The sequence below is a fragment of the Rousettus aegyptiacus genome, unplaced genomic scaffold (genome assembly GCF_014176215.1).
Source record: "Rousettus aegyptiacus isolate mRouAeg1 unplaced genomic scaffold, mRouAeg1.p scaffold_m13_p_18, whole genome shotgun sequence".
NCBI classification, from domain to species: Eukaryota; Metazoa; Chordata; class Mammalia; order Chiroptera; family Pteropodidae; genus Rousettus; species Rousettus aegyptiacus.
This window is the reverse complement of record NW_023416293.1, coordinates 2,360,992-2,386,463: the sequence shown is the minus strand read 5'-3', so window position 1 is coordinate 2,386,463 and position 25,472 is coordinate 2,360,992. Positions and strand designations below refer to the sequence as shown.

General features: G+C 44.9%; 1 protein-coding gene across 2 annotated transcripts in view; it reads left to right on the top strand.

The window, feature by feature from the left end:
• Nucleotides 1-24,911, top strand: part of SMYD3 (SET and MYND domain containing 3) — a 536,963-nt gene extending 512,052 nt beyond the window's left edge. For both annotated transcript variants that reach the window (XM_036235368.1, XM_036235369.1), the window contains 2 exons: nt 13,644-13,752; nt 24,193-24,911. In XM_036235368.1, the coding sequence (XP_036091261.1) occupies nt 13,644-13,752; nt 24,193-24,294 (211 nt within the window). In that variant the 3' untranslated portion in view covers nt 24,295-24,911. The remainder of the gene's footprint in view (nt 1-13,643; nt 13,753-24,192) is intronic.
• Nucleotides 24,912-25,472: the final 561 nt, after the last annotated feature.

The window sequence follows — 25,472 nt, the reverse complement described above, 5'->3', positions numbered from 1 at the left end:
AAGGCCAGGCTGCTAGCATGTTTATCCTCAGTGGGATGAGAGTTATATGTTAGGGGCCATTGAAACTGGTTGGAAATGTTTTATTTGCACTCTAAGGAAATTAACAAGATGCACGGAGCTAATCTAAGGCAGCACTGTTAGGTTCGTGAGGGTTAGTGAGCTAGACTGGGAAGAGAGTAGATTCAAGAAAGAAGCGGCTAATGGGTTCTGAACTTAGCTCTTCTGTTTACTGGCTGTACCACTTGGGGCAAATTACATTTGGGGCCTCCATTCATACACCTCTATAATGTCTCTCCTAGAAAGAAGATGGAAGGAGCTATAGTAAGTTGACCTCTAAATAGGTATTTGGCGAAACAATTAAGTATATAAAATGCATATATATTTCTAGGATCTAGAGGATCTGATATATATATATATATATATATATATATATATATATATATATATCTATTCGGATTCAGAGAGTGGGCTAGAGAACTAGTTTCTGTGCTCACCTGCCTTTAGATAGTGCGAAAAGAGAATCCATTAGCAAAAAAAAAAAAAAAAAGCTTTGGAGGCACAGGCATCACAAAGATATATTGTCTCTTTTTTTCCCCTCAACTTTATTCATTTATTTATAGATTTTAAAAACATAGCTGACATACAACATCGTATTAGTTTCAGATACGCACCATAGTTATTCAGCATTTATACATCTAAAGAAGTGACCACCATGATAAGTCCCAGCCACCATGTGACGGGGTGTAGCGCTGTCACAATGTGATTAACTATGTCCCTTATGCTGGGCACCACAGCCCCGTGACTCCTGACTCACTTGTTTCCACCTGGGAGTTGGAACCTCTCATTCCCCTTCGCTTTTCTCCCCCTCCCTTTTAAAATTTTTAAATTCCAGTTCACATTCAGCACTTGATGCTAAGTTCAGGAGTACGCAGAGTGGGTAGACATTTGTGTCATTTACGAAGTGATCCCCCTGACTGGTCTAGTCCCCACCTAGCATGACGCAGAGCGATTACAGCGTTATCGACTCTCTTCCCTGCGCTGTACCTCACATCCCTGTGACTGTTTCATAACTACCAGTTTGGACTTCTCGGGCCCTTCACATTTTCATCCCGCCCACCACCCTCCCATCTGACAACCATCAGCTCGTTCCCTGTATCTATGAGTCTGTTTCTGTTTGGTTCGCTTATTTTGTTCTTCAGAGTCCACGTATAAGTGAGATCATATGGTACTTGTCTTTTCTCTGTCTTATTTCACTTAGCATAATACCTTCCACATCCATCCATGTTGTCACAAATGATAAGAACTCATTCTTTTGTATGGCCGAGTAATATTCCAATGTATGTATGTACCACCTCTTCTTTATCCAATCATCTATTGATGGATACTTGGGTTGCTTCCATATCTTGGCTATTTTAAATAATGCTGCAATGAACATACCTTTTAGAATTAGCATTTTGGATTTCTTCAGATAAATACCCAGAAGTGGAATGGCTGGGTCTATAGAACCATATGGTAGTTGTATTTTTAATTTTCTGAGGAACCTCCAAACTGTTTCCCATAGTGGCTGTACCAGTTTGAAATCCCACCAACATGTACAAGGGTTCCCTTTTCTCCACATCCTTGCCAATACTTATTTGTTGATTTATTGATGATAGCCATTCTGACAAGTGTGAGGTGATATCTCATTATAGTTTAAATTTTCATTTCTCTTATGATTAGTGACATCGAGCATCTTTTCATATGTCTAGTGGCCATCTGTATGTCTTCTTTGGAGAAATATCTATTCAGGTCCTCTGCCCATTTTTCAATTGGATTGTTAGTTTTTTTGGTATTGAGTGTGTGCATTATTTATAAATTTTGGATATTAACCCCTTGTCGGATGTATCGTTGGCGAAGATTTTTTCCCATTTAGTAGGTTGTCTTTTCGTTTTGTCACTGATTTCCTTTGCTGTGCAAAAACTGTTTAGTTTGATGCAGTCCTATTTATTTTTTTCTTTTGTTTCCCTTGCCCAAAGCAACATATCAGAAAAAAATATGGCTAAGAACAATGTCAGGGAGTTTACTGCCTATGTTTTCTTCTAGGAGTTTTATGGTTTCGGGTCTTCCATTTATATCTTTAATCCATTTTGAGTTTATTTTTCTATGCATTTTTCTATGTAGTTCATTTTTTGTATGTATCTGCCTAGTTTTTGCAACACCATTTATGGAACAGACTGTCCTTAGCCCATCATAGATCCTTCCCTCCTTTGTCATAGATTAATCGACCATAGGGGTTTATTTCTGGGCTCTCTTTTCTGTTCTATGGATATATGTGTCTGTTTTTATGCCAGAACCATGCTGTTTAGATCGCTATAGCCCCTGTAGTATAGTCTGATATTAGGTATTGTGATACCTCCAACTTTGTTCTTTTTTCTCAAGATTGCTGTAGCTATTTGGAGCCTTCTGTGACTCCATATAAATTTTAGGATTATTTGTTTGAGTTCTATGGAAAATTCCATTGGTACTTTGATAGGAATTGCACTGAATGCATAGACTGCTTTGGGTAGTATGGGTATTTTAACAATGCTAATTCTTCCTATCCATGAGCACAGTATACACTGCCATTTATTTGGATCTTCTTCAAGATATACTTTCTCCTGTAGATGGTTTGCGGAATGCAAGCAAACCATTAAAAAGCACATAACTTTTTAAAAATTATGTATTTTAATGTAAAAAGGCCAGGTAATTTTTGTTATCACATGAGGACATGCCATATGTAAAAAAAAAATCCATATTTGTGAGAAATCGGGGCACTATACACAGATTTAAGAGTCAGCCAGCCACTAGTTTAAATTCCATCCAAATTACACACTAGTTGAGTGATCTTACACAAATTATTTAATATTTTGTGCCCCAGTTTCCTAATTTGTAAAATAGGGCACAATAGTAACTACTGTGTAAATCCTTGTGCCGGTTAGAGAGAATGGAATGAAGTTCCTTGCTTAGGGTCAGGCGCATGTGACAAGCTCAACGCACAGCAGCTCTGCTTGTACCATATAACATGGCTGCCCACGGGAAAAAGGCAGGACTTTTCTCTGTGTGCCCTATGTTGTACTCTTACCGTTAGCAAATCGTACTGGATTTCAGTCGTGGTTAAGATCTCCGTAGTCATTTCTCCTGGGATCAAGTCATAGCTCCACCATTTTAGCCAAGTTTCCCAATCTCTCTGGGCTTCAGTCTCCTCGATGGTGAAATGGTGATAATAGTACCTGCCTCGTAAGATTGTTTAATTTTTTTGACAGCTTTATCGAAATAGGATTTACATGCCATAAAATTCAGCCATTTCAGATGTGCAACTGTACGAGTAGAAAATTTTACAATTGTGCACTCTATTTTTAAATCTCTATAATATCATCTCCAGCGGTCCCCTTGTGCCTGTTTGCAGGTGGGTCCTGCATGCTCACCCAGCCCCAGGCTACGACATACTTGCTTTCTGTCTCTGTAGTTTTGCTTTCCCTAGAAATTTCAGATAAATTGAATCTCATAATATGTAGTCTTATTGGTCTAGTTTCTTTCATTTAGCATGTTTTAGCATGTTTTAGAGGTTCCTCCATGTTGCAACATGTATCAGTACTTAATTCCCTTTTATTGCAGAAATGGATTACATTGTACAAATATATCACAGTTTATCCATCCACTAGTTGATTATTTGGGCTATTTTCACTTTTTTGGCTATTTTGAATAATACCGCTACGACCATTTGCATTTAAGTCCTTGCGCGGACATGTTTTCGTTTCTCTTGAATGGATTCCCAGTAAATGATATTCGGGGGCTGTCTCAGTCCTTTCGGGCAGTGGTCACAGACTTGGTAGACTATAAACAACAAACCTGCATGTTTCGTAGTTCCGCAGGCCAGAGGGGCAGGATCACGGCACCCTATGGCTGGACAAGGGCCGTCTTCCTTGCTGATCGCTGGCTCCTTCTCACAGTTTCCTCACATGGCAGAGGAGCCGAGGGGCCCTGTGGATCTCTGTGTAAGATCGCTGATCTTACTCCTGAAAGCTCCACTCTCATGACCTAAGCACGTCCCAAAGGCCCCACGTCCTAACGCCATCAGCTTTGTGGGGTTAGGACTTAAACACAGGAATTTAGATCATAACAAAGACAGACGGTAGGTATCTTTCGAACCCTTTTTAAAATTGAGCCGTAACTCACATCCTGTACATTTTTAGATTGTACAGTTCAGTGGTTTTTAGTATTTTCACAAAGTTGTACAAGTAGCATCACTACCTACTCCAGCACATTTTTATCACCCCAAAATAAACCTTATACAGTCACCCCTAGTCTTCTCATCTCCCTCTCCCATCCCCTGGAAAACGCTGATTTACTTTCTGTCTCTATGGATTTGCCTATGCTGGACATTCAATAAGTGGGATCATACAGTATACAAAATAGTATCCACCAGGCCACCTTCCAAAGTTACTGCACCACTTTACACTTCCATCAACCATGTCATTAGGGTTCCAGTTTCTCCCTATCATCACCAACACTTGCTATTATGTGTCTTTTTTTATTTCAGCCATAGTAAGCGTGAAGGGCTAACTCACTATATCCTGATGTGCATTTACCTAATGACTAACGATGAGAGTCTCGTCATATGCTTTAGCCATTTATATATCTATCTACTTTGGAGAAATGTCAATTCAAATTCTTCGTCCATTTCATTTGGATTATTTGTCCTCTGTTTAACTTTTTAAGAAGTTACTGAAATGTTTCCCAAAATGCTTGTATCATTTTACTTCCCCACTAATAACATTTGGGAGTTCTGATACCTCTGTATCCTTGCTAACATAAAAAATTACTGTTGTCAGTCCCTTTCATTTTTGCCATTCTAGTAGGTTTATAGTGGTATTCATTGTAAAACATTTCCCTAATGACTAATTATTTTGAGCATCTTTTCATGTTCTGACTTGCCATTCATATATCTTCTCTGATGAAATGTCTAGTCAGGTGTTGGTTTTTTGTCTAATTATTGAGTTTGTAAAAGATTATTATAGATGTTGGATAGAATTCTTAAATCTATGTTTTACAGATAATTTCACCCAGTCTGTAGCCTGTTTTTAATTATCTTAATAGTATCTTTGATAGAGCAAATGCTTTTAATTTTTATGAGATCTGGTTTGTCAATTTTCATGTTTTTTTGTGTCATGTTTTTTTGTGTCATATATAAGATCATGTTTTTTTGTGTCATATATAAGAAATATTTCCCTAACACAAAATCATGAAGATTTCTTTCAATGCTTTTTTCTAAAAGTCTTATTATTTTAAAATGTATATTTAGATTGGTGTCCATTTTGAGTTAATGGACTTAATGGAGCTTTACATAAGGTTTGAAGTTCAAGTCAAGGTTCATTTTCCCTTTGTATGAATGGTTGAAAAAACTACCCTTAGACCACCGAATTGTTTTTATGTCTTTGTCTGAGATAAATTGGCCATATTTATATAGTTCTGCTTTTGGAATGTCTGTTGTGTTCCATTTTCTATGTGCCCATCTCTTTTTCAATACCACACCGTCTCGATTACTGTAGCTTTGTAGCAAATCTTAAAATTGAATTATGTGAGTCCCCCAATTTTATTCTTTTTCATAATTGCTTAGACTATTCCAATGTATTTGAATTTCTGTATACATTTTAGGACCAGCTTACTTATATCTACAAATGTCATGTTGGGATTTTTATTGCACTATAGATCAATTTGAGGATAATTGACATCTTTATTACATTCACCTTTGCTTTTGGAGGATAATTTCTCTAAGTATAGATTTTTTGGTTGACAGTTTCTTTCAACATCGCCATTCTCTTGTCTTCTGTCTTCATTGCTTCCAATAAGAGGCCAGCTGTTTCCCCATATGTGATGAGTTGTTTTTCTCTTGCTACTTTCAAGATTTTCTCTTGGACTTGGAACAGTTTGACTGTGATGTGTCTAGGTGAGATTTTCTTTGCATTTATCCTATGTGGAGAAAGTTGAGCTTTTGGATCTACAGGCTAATGTTTTGTTTTGGTGCTAAATAAATTTGGGAAGGTTTTGGACGTTATTTCTTCAACTATTTTTTTTCTGTCCCTTTCTCTTTCTGCCTTCATTTTTGGATATTCATTTCACTGAAACACCTGTCTTTGACCATAGATATTTGAGGGTTCCATTCATTTTTCTTCAATTCTTTTTCTCTCTGTTCTGCAGAGTTGATATTTCTATTGATCTGTCTTCCAGTTTACTAATTATTTCTCCTGCCATAAATAATCTGCTGCTGGATCCTTCTAATGAACTTTTAATTTCAATTCTAGAATTTACATTTGGTTCTTTTTTTTTATAGTTTTTATTTCTCCATTCAAGATTCCAGTCTTTTTTTTTTTACTATTTTCCTCTAATTCTTTGAACATAATCAACTTTAATTCCATAAAAATATTTATAATAGCTGCTTTAATGATTTGTCTTCTAAATCTAACATCTGGGCCCACTTAGAGTCAATTTATTTTGACAGCTTTGTTTCTAAGTATGGTTACTACTTTCCTGGTTTGTTCGTTTGTTGTTTTTAATTTTTTACATATTATTATAAGTTTTCTTTTGCTGCTGTAAGAAATTATCACAAACTTAGTAGCTTAAAACAACATAAATTTATCTTAGTTCTGTTGGTTTGAAGCATAATACAAGTCTCGCTAAGCTAAAAATCAAGGAGCTGGTGGCCTGCACTCCTCCCTGGAGGTTCTGTGCTGTTTCCTTACTTTTCTCAGCTTTTAGAGGCAGCCCACGTTCCATGGCTCATGATTCCCTCCCTAGATCTTCAAAGCCAACAACATAGCATCTCTCTGACCCTGCTTCCTTCATCACATAATTTTCTCTGGCCAGAGCTGGGACCAGGTCTCTCCTTTTAAGGATTCATGTGATTCGATTAGACCTACCTGGATAACCCAGGATAATCTCCATCGCAAGGTTTTTAACCCTAATCACATCTGCAAAGTTCTTTTTGCGTGTAATGTAAACTTATTCATAGGCTCTGGAGATTAAGTTGTGGACTTATTTGGGGGCCATTTTTCTTTCTACCACAGCATGTCTAACAATTTTTTTTTAATTGAAAACTGAACATTTAAAGTAATATATTAATTCTGTGTTCTGTTTTGTTTTTCTGAAGATTATTGGTAGTTGTTTTGTTGGGCATTGTCTTCTCAGTTCTTTTTTTCAAAAAGAAGGTAAAAACCCCTAACTTTTAGGTTCAAAATTGGACACTTAACTCTATCTGCAACATAGGTCTTTCCTTAACAAGGCAGCTCCTGGCCGCTCATCCAGTGTCTCCTCAACCTCTCCTGCCCCTGCCGGTTTCCCCGTGTGCAGCTGTACATCCAACCCGCATTGAAAAAAGAACATAAACATACCGATGGTTTAGGTGGGTCTTTCCACTGTTGGAAAATAACTATTTTGATGCTATCGTACTATATTTTTTAACTTTGAAACAAAATCGAGCAATTTTTTTCTCAACATTTACCTCCATATGGATGTTAATGGTGCATTGCAATGAATTACTGTGCATTCACTAGCCCTGAAAACTTAGTAATACTAGCTGGAAGACCCAGGTCTTGAACCAAATCTCCTAACTTCTCCAGTCTAATTTATCTACTGTAAAAACTCTGCTCCCGAGGCCGAATCATATGAACATTTAAAATAAACAAAAAGCTCTTATGTTATTGTTATCTGATTTAGAGATCCTTTCTAACAATGGATCATCTACAAATAACTAAAAATTCTCAAACTTCCGAGTGAGAAAGCCCTGCCTTTGGAGGAAAAGACTTATTTGGTGGAAATAAGAGAAGTAGAAACGTATTCTTCATGTAAGGAAATCATCCTGCTTACTCATTTTATGGGATAAAATATACCCAAGAAAAATTTCAATGCGATGAATAAAATCTCACTGTAAAGTCATAAAATCCTGTTGTAACGTGCAGTGGAATGATGGGGTACTATGCATTTGATTTTCACATACTCGGGGGGCAGGAGTAGTGGGGGAGGCGGCATCCATCCTTCTCAGTGAGGTGAGGCCAGGGGCACGTATCACAGAGGAGGCAGGCTTGAGTTTTCCATCCAGGCTGGAACTCGGGATCTTTCCCTGTCGGAAACAAGGGAGGATCCATGGCTCTTGCCGTCCAGTCCCCAACAGAGCCGAGCAGTAGCCATCAAGCCGGCGTCCGTCCCGCCTCGCGACAGCGGAGGCCGTTGCCTGCCTCACACTATTTCTATAGAAGGCTTTGGATCAGTAGAATTCCAGAATCTTCTGAAACTTGAGGCAGTTATCTTCCAGAGTCCATAATTTCTGAAGGTGAACATGTAAAACCCGGTGTCCTGCTTTCTTAAGTATGAAAAATCTCAAACATATACAGAATGGGAGCGAATAATATAATGAACCTTCAGATATCCACATTCAATAATTATCAAGATTTTAAAACGCTTTTTTTAAATCTCTTAGCTTCTCCTCTCCTTTTTCCTTTGCGGAATTCTTATTCTTTTTTTTTTTTTTTTGCAGTTTTGTATTTGTGAAGCTGTTACTTGCTTTCATTACTTTTAAAAATTCTCAGCCATGATAGCTTCGTATGTCACTCCTGCCCCATGCTCTCCCTTCTCTCGTTTGAAATTGCAGTCAACATAGATGAGACCCATGTCCCTCTTTACTTTCCATTTTATTGTCTCCCCGTGTTTTACAATCAATAATTCTTCTGGTCTGCTTTCCAGTTCACTAAGTCTCTCCTTAGCTGTTAAACTACTGAGTCCTTCATTTCAGTTTTCTATTTTTCAGTCCTAGAATTTTTATTAATTTTTTTACATAATTTTTAATTTTCTGCTGAAGTCTTTTTCTAATAAGACTCAAACATATCACAGTTATTTTAAAATCTGTGTATGAGAATATCAATATTTGAGTACCTGTTGGTTCGTTTCATTGCATTTTTCTCTTGGTTTTCAGACCGTTATCTTTTTGTGTGCCTGCTTATAATTTTACTGACTGCAGAACATTGGATAGAAAAACTAGAGAGATCGTTCGAGGTTCAAGATGATGTTATCTTCCTTTGGAGAGAATTTACTTTTCCTTTTTCAGCATAGTAGCAGGTCACCTTAATGCAATCAGGGTCCGAACTAATTCAGCCTTCATGAGAGCTAGTCTGTTTCTGCCTTACCACTGTTCCCAGATTGTAGCCTTTCGGGGCTCCAAAATGAAAGCCAAGGATGTTTATTAGAGCTCCTTTTCATTCTCGTTGAGCCATGTACTCCAACGTCTGTGTCTCTGGACGTATGAGACTGCCCACACCTGTGCTCAGTCGTTAGCCTGTCTGGCTTTGCCTTCAGCACACAAATGTGAAGCTCACCTTCTGAGCCTCTGTTATTTCTATAGTCTCCACTCTTCAAGACCCTTCTGCCTCAGTGGCTCTTTGATACCTTCAGACAGGTTTTTAAAAAATGTTTTGTCTACCTTTTTTGTTCTTAACAAGGAGTTTAGTCTGAAATAAGCTAATTCACTATTGCTGGAAGGAGAAATTCCGCTGAAGAAATTTAAATCAAATGTCACATCATTTTATCCATGCATGCTTCAGTTATATCTCTGAAAAAAATGTGGACATTTTCTTGAGTACCCACAATTCCATCTCATGTGCAGATTTTCTAGATTGTCCCATAAATGTTTTTTTATCATTGTTTTGTTTGAGTTAAGAAAGATGAACAAGGTCCACACAGTACATTTAGTTGTGTCTCCTAAGTGTCTTGTCATCTAGAGTGTTCTGCTCCCCACCAGCATTTTCTTTTCATGCCAGCGACCTATCGAAGATCCCGACTCAGCATCCTGTATAATTTTTCATAGCTCGGATTTGGTTGGTTGCTTTTATTTGTTCCTCTATCACTTGTTTTTTTCTATGAAAAGGAATTTACTTTATGGGCCTAATTAAATTCCATTTCCCCCTCCTCCCCTCTCCTTTTCCTCCTCCTGCTCCAGGATGCTTTCTAGATGGTGCAAAATAATTTCTATTTCATCACATCACACGGCACTCGATGTCTGGTCATCTCACTTTAGTGAAGCTAAGATTGACCCTTGGGTTCAGATGGTAACAACCTAATTCATCCATTGTAAAATTCTCCATCATTCTTTGATCTGATGGTTTTCTAATTCCATCTCCATTTCACATTTATCACCTAACATTCATACACTAGAGCTATTTGGTCACTTCGAAGTACAGTTTTTATAGGCAAGTTGAGCTCTCCTTTTAAATTCAGTAATGTATTTTACATCGATTCTAAAAAAAAAAAAAAAAAGTCCTAAACACTAAATGGTTTTCTATGCTATAAATGCCCAAACGGCTCCCTGTAATGAAGCCATGTTGGTTGGTATGGCCATGGGTATCTGTTCTGCATCCTTTTGACTTGAGACACGGCAGTCCCCTGACTCTCAGCCTCCTCGTAAACGTGGCAGCCAATCGCGGTGCCCATGGGTCTGAGTGAAAGCTGGTGCGTGCGCCGCCGCCTCCGTCTGCTTGTCGAAACATTCCTCTCTGCGCCTTCCTTCCACAGAAACACCGAGCACTGCCCGAGGCCCAGCACTCTGGAGCAGGTGACTGCTAGCGCTGTCCCCATGAAAAGAAAGCTTACCACCCCCGAACAAGTGGAGCACCTTGGCGAACGGCTTTGTTGTTACATAGTTTGCTCCTATTTTTCCTGTCCGTGTTTCTGTTTCTGCGTCTGGGAGTCCGCTCGGATGCTGCTGGACCCCAGCAGGCCTCCAGGTCCTGTCGAATCAGCCTGTGTCATTTTTTTTTTTTTTACATTAGATCCTCCTTCTTTGTTGTCATTACCACCGTCCTGCCCAAATCTCTCTGCCCTAGGGTCTCTTTTCCAATTTTCTTTGTTTCTTATTCTGAGAAAATACTCTCAGCGCCCTTCAGAAGAGCCTATAAGCAGAAGTCCCGAGTTCCTAGCTTCCCCCATAGCTCAGCCTCACACACGTCTCCTCCCCAGCCCGACCTCTGCCGACCAGGCCCGCGTGCTCACTGGCCCTTTGTACTCAGCCCCCGACCACTGCCAGAGCGATCTGTCCCTTCCTGTGCCCCAGTGCTTGTCCCAGGAGCTTGTTGCATCTTTCGTTCTGAACCAGCTCGAGCTCTGTCACTCCCAAGAAAGCCTCGCTCATCACTGCTCACCTCCCTGCTTCCGTCATGGTCCGGCTGCGCTCACACTCCTCTCCGTCTCGTGATTTAATTTGCCTCACATCTGCCACTAGGCTGCATGCTAACCAAGGGCACGGACTCCCCTTGGACGTCTGAGTCCCTTGCGGCACTGGGCACAGAACCCGGCGTGTCGTAGGCGCACCTTCCCCTCACCTTGTCACTCAAACGCCTGTCTTCGTCTCCACAGTCCCCGGGCCCCTGACGTCTTCTCGGGCTCAGGCTGTCAGGCTGGCCTTGGGTTCTGACAGTCGTGTGGTCGAAGGCTGCTTGCAGGCCCTCTCATCACCGTCACACGCGGGAATGTCGACGAAAGGCCCTGAACCTCTCCAGCAGGAGCGAGTGTGGCGGCTCTCCTTGGGGTGCCGTTCCAGCACGTAGTCATGCTTCTTACCCCCGCGTCAGCCGGGAGGCCTCCAGAGACAGCGCAGGCACGCGATCGGCAGCCCCGCCAGAGCCATGCGCCTGGTCTGTCCATGTTTATGTGCAAGCGCCCCTCACGGGCGGGTCCTCCTCACCCTCTCCTTGCTAAACTCCCCTTCACGTTGCGACATCTTTAAGCAGCCAGAGCAGGGACCTGCCATGGCGCGATTATGCGCCACCTCCTCTGCCGTCATAGAACCAAAGATTTTCTTTCCGTCTGCTAACCGACATGACAGACTTCCACTTAGTAGACTGGTTATTAGTATAAAATTACTTTTCAGCCTCTAAGTTTAATTATGCCACATTTATGGCAATAAAATAAAATCTCAAATCCAGGTGTGCTTTTCAAGGAAAGTGTCCAGGGCAATTACCTGCTGATAATGGTGTCTTAAGCCTTTTGTCCAGGGACCTTAAAATCTTTTCCACACAAGTAGCTAATGATGTTCATTCTCTAAGGGGCGAGGCGAGCCAGCTGATCTCCTGGCACACTCGGGGGATGAAGAGAAATCCGGGACCCAGGTGTCCCTTTGTTTCCCCCTCCCTGCTCAGTTTTTTAAATGAAGAACGGCCGGCCCTCTATTGATTTGAATACCTCCTTCTCAGGTACTGCTTTCTGTCTTAACGGCCGTGAGTGAGAAGTTTGCATATCACATTTCATGGGGAGAAGAGCTGGGTTCAGGGAGAGGGAGCGGTTCGCAGACGCGTGTACACTCACCAGAGGACACTTGTGTCTCTCCTGGTAAATCCTCGTCTCTGTTGCACGGAGGAGCGTACACACGGGCACCATGAGTTCATGAACGAAAGCCAGTTACGAGAGTGCTTGGTCCACGGCAAGCGCCGCCTGCGTCGCGATCTCGGGGCGACGTCGCGGACGGGGCGGCAGGCACCTGCCGGCTCTGCACCAGCAGCGCTGGGCCGCGCCCCGGCTCCTGCCGGGGGTTCGGGCGCGCTTCCCTTCTCCCCGCTCAGCCAGCCTCCCCACATCCTCGCGAGCCAGCCGAAGTCCTGTTTCCTCCTGCAGGGAACCTTCGCTGGTGCACCCAACCATCGCCCGCCTCTCTGTCTTCATAACTCCTGTGTCATTTTCTTCGTTCAATTCAACAAACCCGAATTGAGCATTACCGCGTAGGTAGGACTCGTCTGGACACTAAAGCATGCTCTGTTTTGTAATGTTTTCAAACAGCCGTATGAATGTTTGTCGTGTGTCTACTGGAATTATTGGGCCTTGAGGAAAAAGTTCATACCTATGCGTACAGTGTCGTGTGTCCACAGGCCCCAGGAATGATGCTGCACCCACAGCAGGGGCTCAGCAGCCCGCGTGGGGGACGGGAGAGGCCACACCGTCCACACGTTACTGAAACGAATCTAATATAATAAATTCTTGTTGAATCAAATCGAAGCAATGTCAGGTCTGAAATCCAGCCCTGATTTTTCATTCTTTCACCCCCTGCGACACCCCACTCTATTCCATTGTGTGTGGAAAAGGTCACATATGTATCGAGTCCCTCCTACGTGCAGGACGGCACGGCGAACACAGACGAGGGGTCTGAATAAAAAGCTCTATAACCGAGTGAGGTGACAAGGGCCCTTGGGAAAGGTGACCGCAAGGAGCCGTGCAGCTGAGACAGACGGGGCTTTGCAGTTAGCGGGGTGCGGCGGAGCTTCCGATCGTTTACTTAGCAGTATGTGCGCGGAGCCCACCTCCTGGCCGAAGGCGGCGCGCCCCGGAGCGTCCGGGAGAGCCGGGGGGGGGGGGGTGTAAATGCAGAGGCCCGAACTCCCGTCCCTTCCCCGGCGTTCATCGGCGAGGCAGTCCGGTCCAGTCCAGGCTTTTTCTCCCCTACTGAGGAGCCGTCCTGGGGAGCAGGAGACAGATCGCAAGCCCGCGCCCCCCGGGACGGCCAAGCGCGCGCGGTCACAGCCGGTGTTTGCCCCACGTCCGCGGACTGCGACGCTGAGAGCTTCTGACACCGTGTGTCGTTCGGTTTCTTCCAGGATCTTCTTCCCGGGAAGCCACCCGGTCCGAGGTGTGCAGGTGATGAAAGTTGGCAAGTTGCAGCTGCATCAAGGCATGTTTCCCCAAGCCATGAAGAACCTGAGGCTGGTGAGTGTGCGCATGCGCCGCTCGCGTCACCGCCCGGAGGGCCTGTTCTGCCTGTTGCTGAGCCGCCTCCCTGTGATTGTTGGCAGCTCTACACGCGTGTGTCTCATGCACACTCACACACACACACACGTGCACCCACACACATGCCCATAAATATTTAACAGCCAGCTCTGAAAAAAAATAACCGATTTGTGACATTTGCTAATTTCAGCACCATGGCTGATTGTAAACTACTGATGTAAAACCAACCGGCTCACAAAATCCCTGAAGATTTCATCAGGGCTCCGAAGCACAGCGGACGGGTCCCCCGCCCCCTGGGCCTCACCGCCGCTGCTGGTCCTTTAAGGCCCAGCTCAGATGTCATTTTCTTGTTCTCCCTCAACTGTCTGTTCACTCCGCCAGCAGAGCTTATCCCACGGTGGGCGGACGCCTGACGCCCTTCCCCAGGACACCGTGGGCATGGTGGTTATCTCTGTAACCAGCTCGGGGCCTTGCAAGGTCCCTAGGCCTGAGGAAGGATCCGTTGGTGGAGTGAGGATGAGGGAGGAAGGGCGGGAGGTGGGCGCAGTGCCGCAGTAAATGCTGAGAGGCAGAGTGGGCAAGCTGGGTCAGTGTCGGAGTACATCGTTAAAGAGGGACATTTATTTGTCACCCTCTCAATGAGTTTCCGCTGCCCCTCGGGGCCCAGGGCTCTCTTGCCACCCTGGCCTTTCTGCCGAGGCTGGGCTCCCTCTCCCACAAACTGTGGCTTCCAAAAGGAGCCACATGCTCACCTGGTCTCCAGCCTCTGTGCAGACACCTGCTGTGTGCCGTCTCAGGGGCAGCACCTGGCCCTGCCGCGGGATCTTCTGGGCCACCATGCCCTTGTCTGCGGAAGAGGTCCAGTGGGGAGGTCCAGGCCCTGTGTCACAATCTCCAAAGGAGTGTCCAGGCTGGCAGTCCCATACGTGGGCAGCTGTGCATACTGAGATGAGAAAAATGACAAATGCCTAAGGGAGTCTCAAAAACGAGATTCTCTAATGCTAGTTTCTGCTGACTGCTGGCCATGTTGCCTTTTCCTGGTCTCTCATTGAAATCAGCCCACGGACAACACAAAGGACACTAGGATTCCCGGTGACAGACAATGTTCCTATTCTTTTCATATTGTCTGACAGCTTTACCCAGACTGATGGAAGGATACCTCGCTGTATATTTCAGTATCGAGGAAAACCGTCCTTTCTCATTGGGCAAATAGCTGTCAGCCAGTCAAATCATTTAGGCAGATAATCCCCCAAGTATATGATGTCACCTGAGAGTAGGTGTTTTATAAGTGATCAAATAAATCCTTTATGTTTACATGAGACTGGAAAGTATAGTCTGATCTGGTCCTTGTGACAAATGACAGCCATATGAGGTCAGTAGACCAAGCATTTTCATTTCCATTTGACAATTAAAGAAGTTAAGGGCTTAGGAACATTCAAGAGCTTGTCTAAAGTCAACCAAAGCAGAACCAAGTCTAGCTTGTTCCACTTAATTCAACACTTGTTGATTAAATAAATTAATCTGAATAAGACCCAGTTTTGTCCTTACAGTTTAATGGGGGAGACAGACATGTAAAAAAGACATGAAATCCAGGCTGGACTCCGAGGCTCTGTTTTCCTCTGGTATGGCCCAGTTAAATAGATGAGTCTCTCTAGTAAAACTCAGCATGCAGAAATCCCTTCAGATCTCCTGAGCTCCTGATGCCAACTCAGAGAATGTGAGAGAGAAATCAAGGGAGATGTGGATCTCTTCTGTTCTTCACGTGCAGCTTTATTATTATAATTGCAGCAGAACTCTTGAAGGAGACACTTAATACCCTCAGCTGCAAAGACAAGCCTGAAGGAACCCAAACAGCCATCTAGACATGCATTGTAGGATAATGTGGGCTGGGTAGATGGTGCTAGCCATCCTTAGCCCTTCTCACGACACTCATCGATTGTCCTTTTACACCCATCCTGCCCAGTTCCATTCTGTCTTCCTCGCATCCTTCTCGTGAAGCTGTCTCACTTTTTCCAGAAGCTTCCCTTGGTAATCGTTTTAGCATCTTCTGCTCTTAGAACCAAAGATAAGCCCCAGAGCGGGCCCTGATAGCTACCCAGTGAAAGATCTTGGAGCAGCATCAGAGAGTCTGCCATGAGGACTGGGATTAAGCCATGGCCTCGCTGTGAACTTCCTTTTAGGCTCTGGAAAAGTCACTGTCCCTTGCTGGGTTTTGATTGTCAACTAGAATGCTCATGTGTATCCTCTGCCGTGTCTAGTAGTAGAAAGAGCCCTCTGATTTAGAGTCCTGGAGTCCATAAGGTTTAGGTTCCAGTCCCACCATTTATGAGTTTTGTGACTGGAGGCAATTCTTTCAATCCCTGTGAATATAATTTTCTTATTTTTAAAGCGAGGATAATGTCTACCCCCTTGAGAAGTAAATGAGGTCGTGTGTGAGAGTGTCTTTTGCCAAGTCCCAAGCATTTTGAGACTCTAACGGGTCATTATTTTATGGGAACCCCTGTTCTGATCATTCCTCAGCTACCTGGTCCCTTAGGCACTGTGTTTGAAGTTTGGGGTTGCACGGTAGTCCCCCCTTTGAACAATTACGTTATGTAACCACTCCCTCACAAAACACGGGCGTGTTCACTTTCTCCAAGATGTGTGGGAGTTCTTCAAGGGCCCCCGACTTATGTGACTTTTGTAGCTCCTGGTGTCACCCAACATAGATACACACACCCATGTGTACAGGATAGAACACAGCAAGTTCTATCAAATCCATACTTGAATGACTGGAATTTTTAAATGAATAGAGGACTTTAAAAAGCCCCACCTCCCCGCTCCCCATTTTTTTCAATAGTGTATAGTTACTGGACCAGTCATCTCAGGACCTTTGGCGACTGGTCACTCGCTAGCAGAGGGATGTCCTGAACACATCCGTCTCTTCATAAGCTCACCTGTAAGTCCAGGAGCAGATCCATTTTGTTCTGCAGAAAGCCTTTCGTCCTGAGTCCCTTCTTGGGACTCAGGTAACCCAGAGAGCAAAAAGGGAAAATATATTCTTTGCCTTTTGAAACTAATGTTCTCTTTAGACTGACACCCCTAGATATTCTTTCTTGTCTTAGGAACCCTGAAAATAATGGGATAAAATAGCTCGAATGAGGATTTCAAAGGCTGAGTGTGGAAAACAGAAAAGCTTCAGAATCAGAAATTTGTTATAGATTCAATTAGGCCGCAGCCTCTTCCAGGAAAGGAATCCACTTAGCCTGCTCTGATTTGGTTTGGGCTCCCATCTCCACTGGGCTCGGCTGAAATTCTTGTGATTGCCGCCACAGGCCTGTCCTGGGGTCCTTTCACAGAAAGCCCTCCTGCTTTCTCCTGTCTCTAATCTACTTTCATTTCTTTCCATTTCTTCTTGAAAGAATTTTGTTAGCCACTAATTTGACTTCTTGACCCTCAAGGGCAACTGTCCTCACAGGGCTGCCTTATCTGAGAGCCCGTTTCTTTTCTCTGAGCTCTGCAAGCCTCTGGCTCCTTCACCCTGGGCCAGACGAGCGGCTTTGTTAGTGCTGCTTTATTAGCTGAAGTCAGGATGGAAAAAGTTAGACGACTTTCCCTTTAATGACCTTTTTTATTTAGATGTAAATTTCCTACATCGTATTGTAATGTCTTTTTCCCTTCTCATTGCATTTTGTCGAAGCATTTTACATTTTGAGGATCTCGTTCTCTTTTCTGGGCCTGAACAGGGAGTGCAGGCCACAAGTCCCGGTCACTCCTCTCCTTCCTGCCCACAGGGAAAGCTCAAAGCACAGCCACACGGGTCTCTCATCTACTCCAGCCCGCACCCTGATTTCCACTCCCACAATGGCTGGTTTAGAGCATGCGGTTCTGTTGGTCTTATTTCTTAATCCGCTACAGAGATTCATAATCCCTTTGGTCATGTTCTTGTTTAGGATTCTGATAATAACCACTGACTCATGAAAGAGAAATGTGCAAACACACAACATTTTGTATATTCGATGGGAAAGGGGCTTTGGGGACCACTGAAGCTTCTCCACAGACTCTTAAGTGCCCACAACCTCTAGGTCAAAAAGCTCTTTTCCCAATGTGTAACATCATCCCCTAGTACGGGGGCAGATGGCAGGGACAGAGGGAGGACAAGAGGGCGTGTGGAAGTCAGAGGCCATAATCGTCAGCAATGCCTTTAAGGAGCTGTTCGGAAGCCCCTGGCGCCATACTTACGAATGTCTCCAAATAGAGAATATTGATTTCAAGAGTATGTGTCAGAACTAAAAAAAGAGAAGTAAGAGAATGGTCAATAAAATGAAACCATAGCGATTAAGTCATGTTAAAAGAAATGAGCAGAAATTTACCTCCCAGCGAGTGTAGTTACCAGAGTAACAAGGAGCCGCATGGGAAACGGGGACTTAAACCTCCACCTGGCAGTAACAGGTGCCATCCCCCCATTCTCCTGCTGGAATGTTGGAGGAGGCGAGCAGACCGCAGGTTCAAAAAAATTCAGAATCTCATCAGAACACTCAGAATGTTCAGGTTTCAACTGAAAAGCTCTTATCATACCATGAGGCAGGAAGATCTCAATTTTAACAGGAAAAAAAAAAGAGACAATGTATGCCAACTCCAAGGTAACAGAGTTGTTAGAACTATCTGACAAAGATTTTAAAGCAGCATGTTCATAAAATGCTTTGATGAACAATTACAAATACCTTCAAAACAAATAAAAAAATAGAGTGTTAGCAAAGAAATGGAAGACATAAAGAAGAAGCAAATAGAAATTTAAGAACTAATAAATACAATTACCGAAATAAATAGAAGTTGAACAACAGAGTAGAGAGGACAGAGGAGTGATTAATGAACTTAAAGATAGAACAATGGAAGCTACCTAATCTGAAAAACAGAGAGAAAAATGACTTTAAAAAAAGGCAAAATTGAACAGAGCCTCCGGGACCAATGAGACTGATAACAAAAAACATAATATTGGAGTCTCAGAAGGGGAAAGAAGATAGGGTAGAAAAAAAGACTTGAAGACATAATGGTGGAGGCATCCAAATTAGAAAGGATGAAGTAAAATTACTTCTGTTCACAGATGATGTGATCTTATGTATAGAAACCCCTAAAGATTCCACACTAAATGTAACAACTCCATCAACAAACAGGACCTAATTGACATTTATTAAACACTCCTTGCACCAATAGCAGAATACATGTTCTTTTTAAGTGCCCAGAGAACATATACCGAAATAGACCATATTCTGAACTGTAAAACTAGTCTTAATAAATGTACAAGGATTTAAGACATACCAAGTAAGTTTTCTGACCACAGTGGAATCAGATTAGAAATCAATTCCACAATATTGGGAAACAAAACCAATCGACACCTCTGAGACTTGGTTTGCCCCTAGAATTTGTCGAGTCCAATCTCCTCACTACTCAGAGAGGAGACACGACTTCTTCAGGGCCTCACAGGTGCTCAATAAATATTCGCTGGATTGGTTAGTTAAACACAGCAACCTCACAGCAACTTTCTTACCAGAATAGCTACTACCCCAGGAAGAAGTCGCAGACCTGAGCTCACCATGTCTGCAGCCCTTTCAGAGGTCCCCTGGGCTGTGCTGGTCCCCACCACGATGGACACCTCAGCACCTTGCATCTCCCTCTGTCACACACTGTCCTGGCTGTGAAGATCCAGAGTAAGACTGTGTCTTGGACATGACAGCTGCTCAGACAACGTTTAGTGACCAAGCGGTTCGATGTTCTCTTTAAGGACATTTGGCCTTGCGGGAGGGGCCTGCGCTGAGCTGTCCAGGGTGCAGAGCAAAGTGGGGTCGGCGCCCAAATGGGCTGTCAAAGGCTTCGGGCTCTTCTGTCGCCCACCGTGAGGGCTGCGTGTGGCTCTTTGCTCCCTGAGTTGTAGTTCTGGCTTCTTATACTTCCTTTTTCGGTCGCCTGAGCCCACCTCCCCCGTCCCCTCCTCCATGCCGCTTTCATCCTGAGATGGGCAAAATAAGGAAAGTTGCTTGCATTTGCCCCTCCTGTGATCTGATTCCAGAGGGTCTTATCATGCGTACATTTCTTTTCCATCTGATTTTATGTCCATATTTAAATCATGCGTGGGGAAGTCATTTATTGGGTTCCCTTAGGCTCATGGTAGAGAATATATGAGATCTTTGATCAGCGTAATATATTTGTATTAAAAATTAATAAGAAAGCTATATTATTTGTAACCTTAAATCAAAATTTGATTTAATTCATTTTATTTAATCTACAACCACAATTCTAAAATTACTTTTCAAAAACATGTGATGAGATTGAAATCGGTTCTGGGACCCTCTCTTTACTCTGAGTGAACCGTGGCTGTCACGGAGCACACGTCTGTGCGGCTGTTTCTCGTGTGACATTTAGAGTCAGCACACGGGTGCGGCAGCCACCTCAGAGGCTTCGAACGAGTCCTCCAAGGAAGATAATGTGCAGGCTCGTTTTAAATGCTACCATTAAAAAAATAAAATTTAATGGAAAGAGATAAGCTTCTCCCAGCACAAGCCAGCTCCGATTTTATATTTCCTTAATCTGTTTTATATTCCGCTGCAGGAAATTAAACCAAAATCGTCCTCTCTGGGGCGCACATGTTGGGAGGAGCCGAGAGAAGGGAGGCAGAGCTACAGGGAATGGTTGCTCTGGTTTGCCAGAGATTTATTGTAAACCTCTTTGTTTTGGGGGGAGCCTCCTCATGTTCCCGCTGGGGCGAAGAGCTGTGGCCGCCGTGGAGAGCCGGCCCGGGCCCACTGCCCCTCGGGGCTCTCCTTCTGCATTCCTGCCCGCCCCACATCCCCTCCCCGGTGACATCTAGGCCCAGATGCTGTCCAGGACAAGGACCAGATGTCCTCCCTCATCAGGTCTGGGGTTCAGCTTCCTGTCTACTCAGCACGACACGTCATTTGCACACAACACGACACGTCATTCACACACACTCGCAGGACCCTCACTAACACGTTTTGCACATCACCAAATCCTACTTCTTTACCTTATCTTCTTTCTCTCCCTTTCTCTTCTACCCTGTCCATCACTCAGAGAAAATGGCAGGGTTTACTGGTTAATCATATCTGCATTTAGTTTTACCTTCCAGATTTTTTTTTTTCAGTCTCTTCAGATAGGTCCTCTGCCTCCAGCTACCCTCATTTCCGCCCTGCTCCTGGCCACCCCCATGGATGAGATCTTCAGTCATGATAGCTCAGATCCCACACACACACACATCCAGGGGCTGCCTCCTGCCCCACCTTCACTTCCTGGATTGTACTCGCCGCCGAATAGGTGAACTCAGGACACCGCCAGCAGTGTGTTGACTAGCAAGACCCACTGGCCCCTCGGGGTGTCTCAGAAGCCACAGCTAGGAGACCCTCCGGTCCCTCCCTTAGTCACCGCAGGCCGATCGCTGGTCGAGGCTGCACAGTGCACGGAATGAACACGGACTTGAGGCCCGAGAGCCAGGCTCTCGCCTGGGCCAGCCTCTCAGGCCAAACAGGAGGCCTCCGGACCAGATGGCCGTCGTGGCCCATCCGTAAGCAGGCTGGGAGGCGAGGAGGTGAGGCCTGGAAGGTTCTGGAAGGGCAGGCCCTTCCACATGGTGGCTCTACAGTTCCAGAAAGGCTGGGACTGGACTTTACTCAGGCACTTGCCTTGCTGTAGGACGAGCCAGTCTCTCCCTTTAACGCCAACGAAGACTTTGGGTCAGCCACAATGAACTTTGGCTCTTGAGGAGCAGACCTTATTCTTAAAGGTGGAAGCAGAGAGAGGGAGACATTGTCAGATGGGCGCTTACAAAGTCTGAAAGCGCGCAGCTCGGCCTTACCTTGTCAGAGCGCTGCAAAGATCACGTCGTCGTTTGGTGTCTGAGTCAGATCACTGAGAAGCACGGATCCTTCTCCAGGTGAGGAACTTGGAGAAATATAACCAGGAGGGCAAACAGAAGCTAGCGTGAGGGTTCTTGTGAGGAACAAGGCCAGGCCCCCCGCCCAGCAGAGGGCGCGCGTGGGGGCCGCGAGGGAGGCGAGCCCTTGCGACAGGCCCAGCCCCTTCCTAGGGTGGCTGGTTATCGCTCTTCCGGCCGAGAGCTTTCCAGGCAGTGGTTCCGGCTTATTCATCTTTCTCATTCATCTCCCCCTGCCAGAGCACACGCACATCTGGCCCCGTGCTGAGCAGAAGGGAAGAGAATGTGCAAGAGCGCCTTCCCAGGAAGGGCTGGAGGGCATCGCTCTGATCTCCTTTTATGGTCGTGCTCTCGGGCCGGTCTCTGCCGCACACATTGGATGTCCAGACTGATGGGGGACCGAGGACAGTGCCCCGGGGGAAGGAAGGGGAGAGGGAGAACAAAACATGAGACAGTTGTTCCCCAAATGGCATCAAACGCTTGTTTTTGATCTTGTGCCCAGAGGGATCTCACAGAGCATGGCCACCTGAAAGATGTGGGCTGCTCCCAACTCCTCCCCACTCCAAGACCCGCGGCCTAGGACTTGCTTGCAGATACTGTACGCCCGCGAGGCAGGTCCGCTCTCATTAATAAGAAACAAATCCCCACCCGCCCGAATCTCCACACCATGCACCTCCTGGGGTTTCCAGCTGAGATGTCAAGGGTGGTGGGCCCGCTGTGAGGTCTTTTCCAGGCTTAGGGACCAGGACCTGAGGCGGAGGGCCTTTCTTTTCCTTTCTCTTTTTTCTCTCTCAAAGCGAAATCTAGACCCCCATCTGCCTGCCTGTTCTCCTTTACCCTAGCCTCAAGGGAACATTTTCAAGAAGCAAAAAAGCAGCCAGGGACCCAAGCTGAAGGCACTGGTACACCTGAGCACCTGGCTTCTCTGGGTCTCATGTTTCTCCTCTGTAGAGTGAAGGGGTCCCGACCCCCAAGGTGCTTCTCAGCTCCAGTCTCTAGGACTTTAAAGGTGTTTAAAGATGTCTCACTCACCTCTAGGAATCTGCCTTCAGCAAATACTCAGCAGAGGCGACAAAGCCCTATGCTGGAAGATCACCTCTTATCATGTTGGAAGTGATCTAAATTTCCCACATAAACGTGATGGAATTAATGGTACACAGCCATTAAAATGGTAATTAATTGGCTATAAATTAACATGGACTGATAAATAGTTGTTGTTGGTTCTTGAGAGCTTACTTAGCAGTTGTCCTTGGCCCTCAGGGCAGTTAGACTCCCTGGAGCCCAGGCCTCACCCGCAGAAGGCAGGCCCAGCGGCTCTCCTGTGGGTGTCTTTTGAAGCTCACTGGTTGTCACTCCTGGGCAGCCATGGCTGAGAGCCATGGCACTGCACGCCAGACACTTTTTTGGGTACTGAAAAGCCACCAGAGTGATGTCTTTACCTGTCTCCCGAAGACGCATTCGCGTCGAGTACAGGGGCTCTGATGCCTCTCGCTCCCCCATTTGCGCATTGCAGGAGGATACTGTTTGTTTGTTTATTGCAAAAACATTTTTGAGGGTGTTCTAATGATTTATTGCTTCATAACGAACCATCCCCAAACTTAGCAGAGTACACCTGCCACCATTTCATTGGGCTCACAGATTATTTGGGTCAGGAACTTAAACAGATCACAGTAGGAATGGCTCGCCTCTCTCCATGCCATCTGGGGTTACAGCCGGGCAGACCTGAAGCTGGCTGTCTTCTGCCTGGTAGCTGGAATCATCTGGAGGCTTCTTTATGCACATTTCTGGTGTCCAGACTACGCTGGCTTGAAAGACGGGCTCAGCTAGGACCGTCAGCTAAGGACCTACACGCAGCCTGTCCGTGTGCCTTGGGCTTCCTCACAGCATGGAGGCTCATGAACCAGGAAGAGGCCGTGTGGCCTTTTTTGTTAGCCTTGGGAGGCGATGCCACTCCTTCCATCGTACTCTGTCTTCGAAGCGGTCACAAGCCACCCACATTTCAGAAATATTTTACAGGTACAATTTATGCTTTAGTGATAGATTGAACATAGAGAGCGAAGGCGAGAATTGAAAAAAAAAATACCAATGTTATAATGTCATATGATGTAAAAAGAACACAAAAATCTATGTATGTGACAATAACAATGAATATAAATGAGAATCGAATGCATCTTAAGGTGGCAGGGGCATGGTAATTCATCATTAATATTACTTAATTCTATTACTAACTCTTCTTGAAGCTCTGTAACTACCCACCAAACCTAGGCGCTGACAGTCCCGGAAGGCCGTTGCGAGGCTCCAGGCCCCAGCACGCCCCGAGTCCCGAGTCTGCTCCGCGGGCACCCATTAAAAGCATCGTGCTCGTCACCTCACGTCGCGGCCTGGAGAAACACCCTGCTGCTGGCACACGCCGCATCCGGGGCCCCGGCCGCAGGGGAAGAGGAGAAGTGGGCAGGGCCCCCCGGGGCGCTCATCTGTCTTTCTGTCTTTTCCCGCAGGCTTTCGATATTATGAGAGTGACACACGGCAGAGAGCACAGCCTGATCGAAGATCTGATCCTGCTCTTGGAAGAGTGCGACGCCAACATAAGAACATCCTAAGTGAGCCGGACAGGCGGACGCTCCGCTGAGCTCGCACGCCCTGTGCCGCGCTGGCTGAGGGACCCGCCCCGGCCAGACATGCTGTTCCGTTTATGTAGGTAAATAAGGTGGACATATGGTTTGCAAACCACGAGGCTCATTAGCTGTAGAGAAGCACGATTATAATAAATATTTAAAAATTTGGTTGAAAATGCCATCTGGTAATTGTTTTCTTTGCTTACTCATTGGTAATTTTAATGTTTAAGATATCAACTTTAAAGATAGAAAATCCTATTAAAAGCATGACAATAACATCCTCTTTGGATATATGTCAGGATGAATGGATAAAAATCAATGTTTTCATATTTGCTTCCAAGCAACAAAGTTAATGTCCATTTTGACAAGAAGCAGAATTTTCAGATGTTATCTTTACTATTTGTGTTAAATATATTTGTCTACTATTCACTTCTGAATACATCCCCAATGCAAGAAGTTTTATCCTGAATCCCAGAAAGAACTCATTTTAGGTGTTATTAGAGAATAGGGAATCTTAGTGGAAAAGGAAAAAGAAACGTTTTTTCAGATGTCTCGTGGCTCTTTGTGTAACTCATTCTGAACATTTTATAAGGCTTTGTGTATGTCGTGGTTTTTTTCTCGCATCTTTTTCTCTATTTCCTGCGTCTGTGGTTTGAGCACATGATAGGCGTAGCGCGAAGCTCCATGACTCCGCGGAAAGCAGAGTTTCGGCGTTCCAGCTCAGGTCAGACGGCTTCTTTTCCTTTTTCTTGTCTGTTATTTCCTAATCCGGTGGCCTGCTTTTCCATCTTTCTGCTTTATTTAAGTACAGAAAACCTTTCCTTTTTCTCCAGCAAAACAAAAAGGCAAAAGCGTTTTCGGCTCAGTGACCCTGTGTGCAGTTTTGTCCTCCTGCTCAGATGGGACTTACAGCCTCCGAAGCCCTTAGATCTCTGCGGCTGGAAGCAGAGCCTCTTGGCCTCCTCGCTGTATCTTACAAGCAAGAAAACAAGATGCAGGGCCTGATGGGAGAATCCAGAGTGGCGACTCACGTTCCCGCCATCTGGTCCAGGAGCCCTCTCCACTCTCACGGGCATTGGGGGGCAGTGAGGCCACCAGCCACATGGCCGCACTGCGCAGCCGGCCCGGCAGAATGGCACGTGGACGTCTGGTCCAGCCAGAAG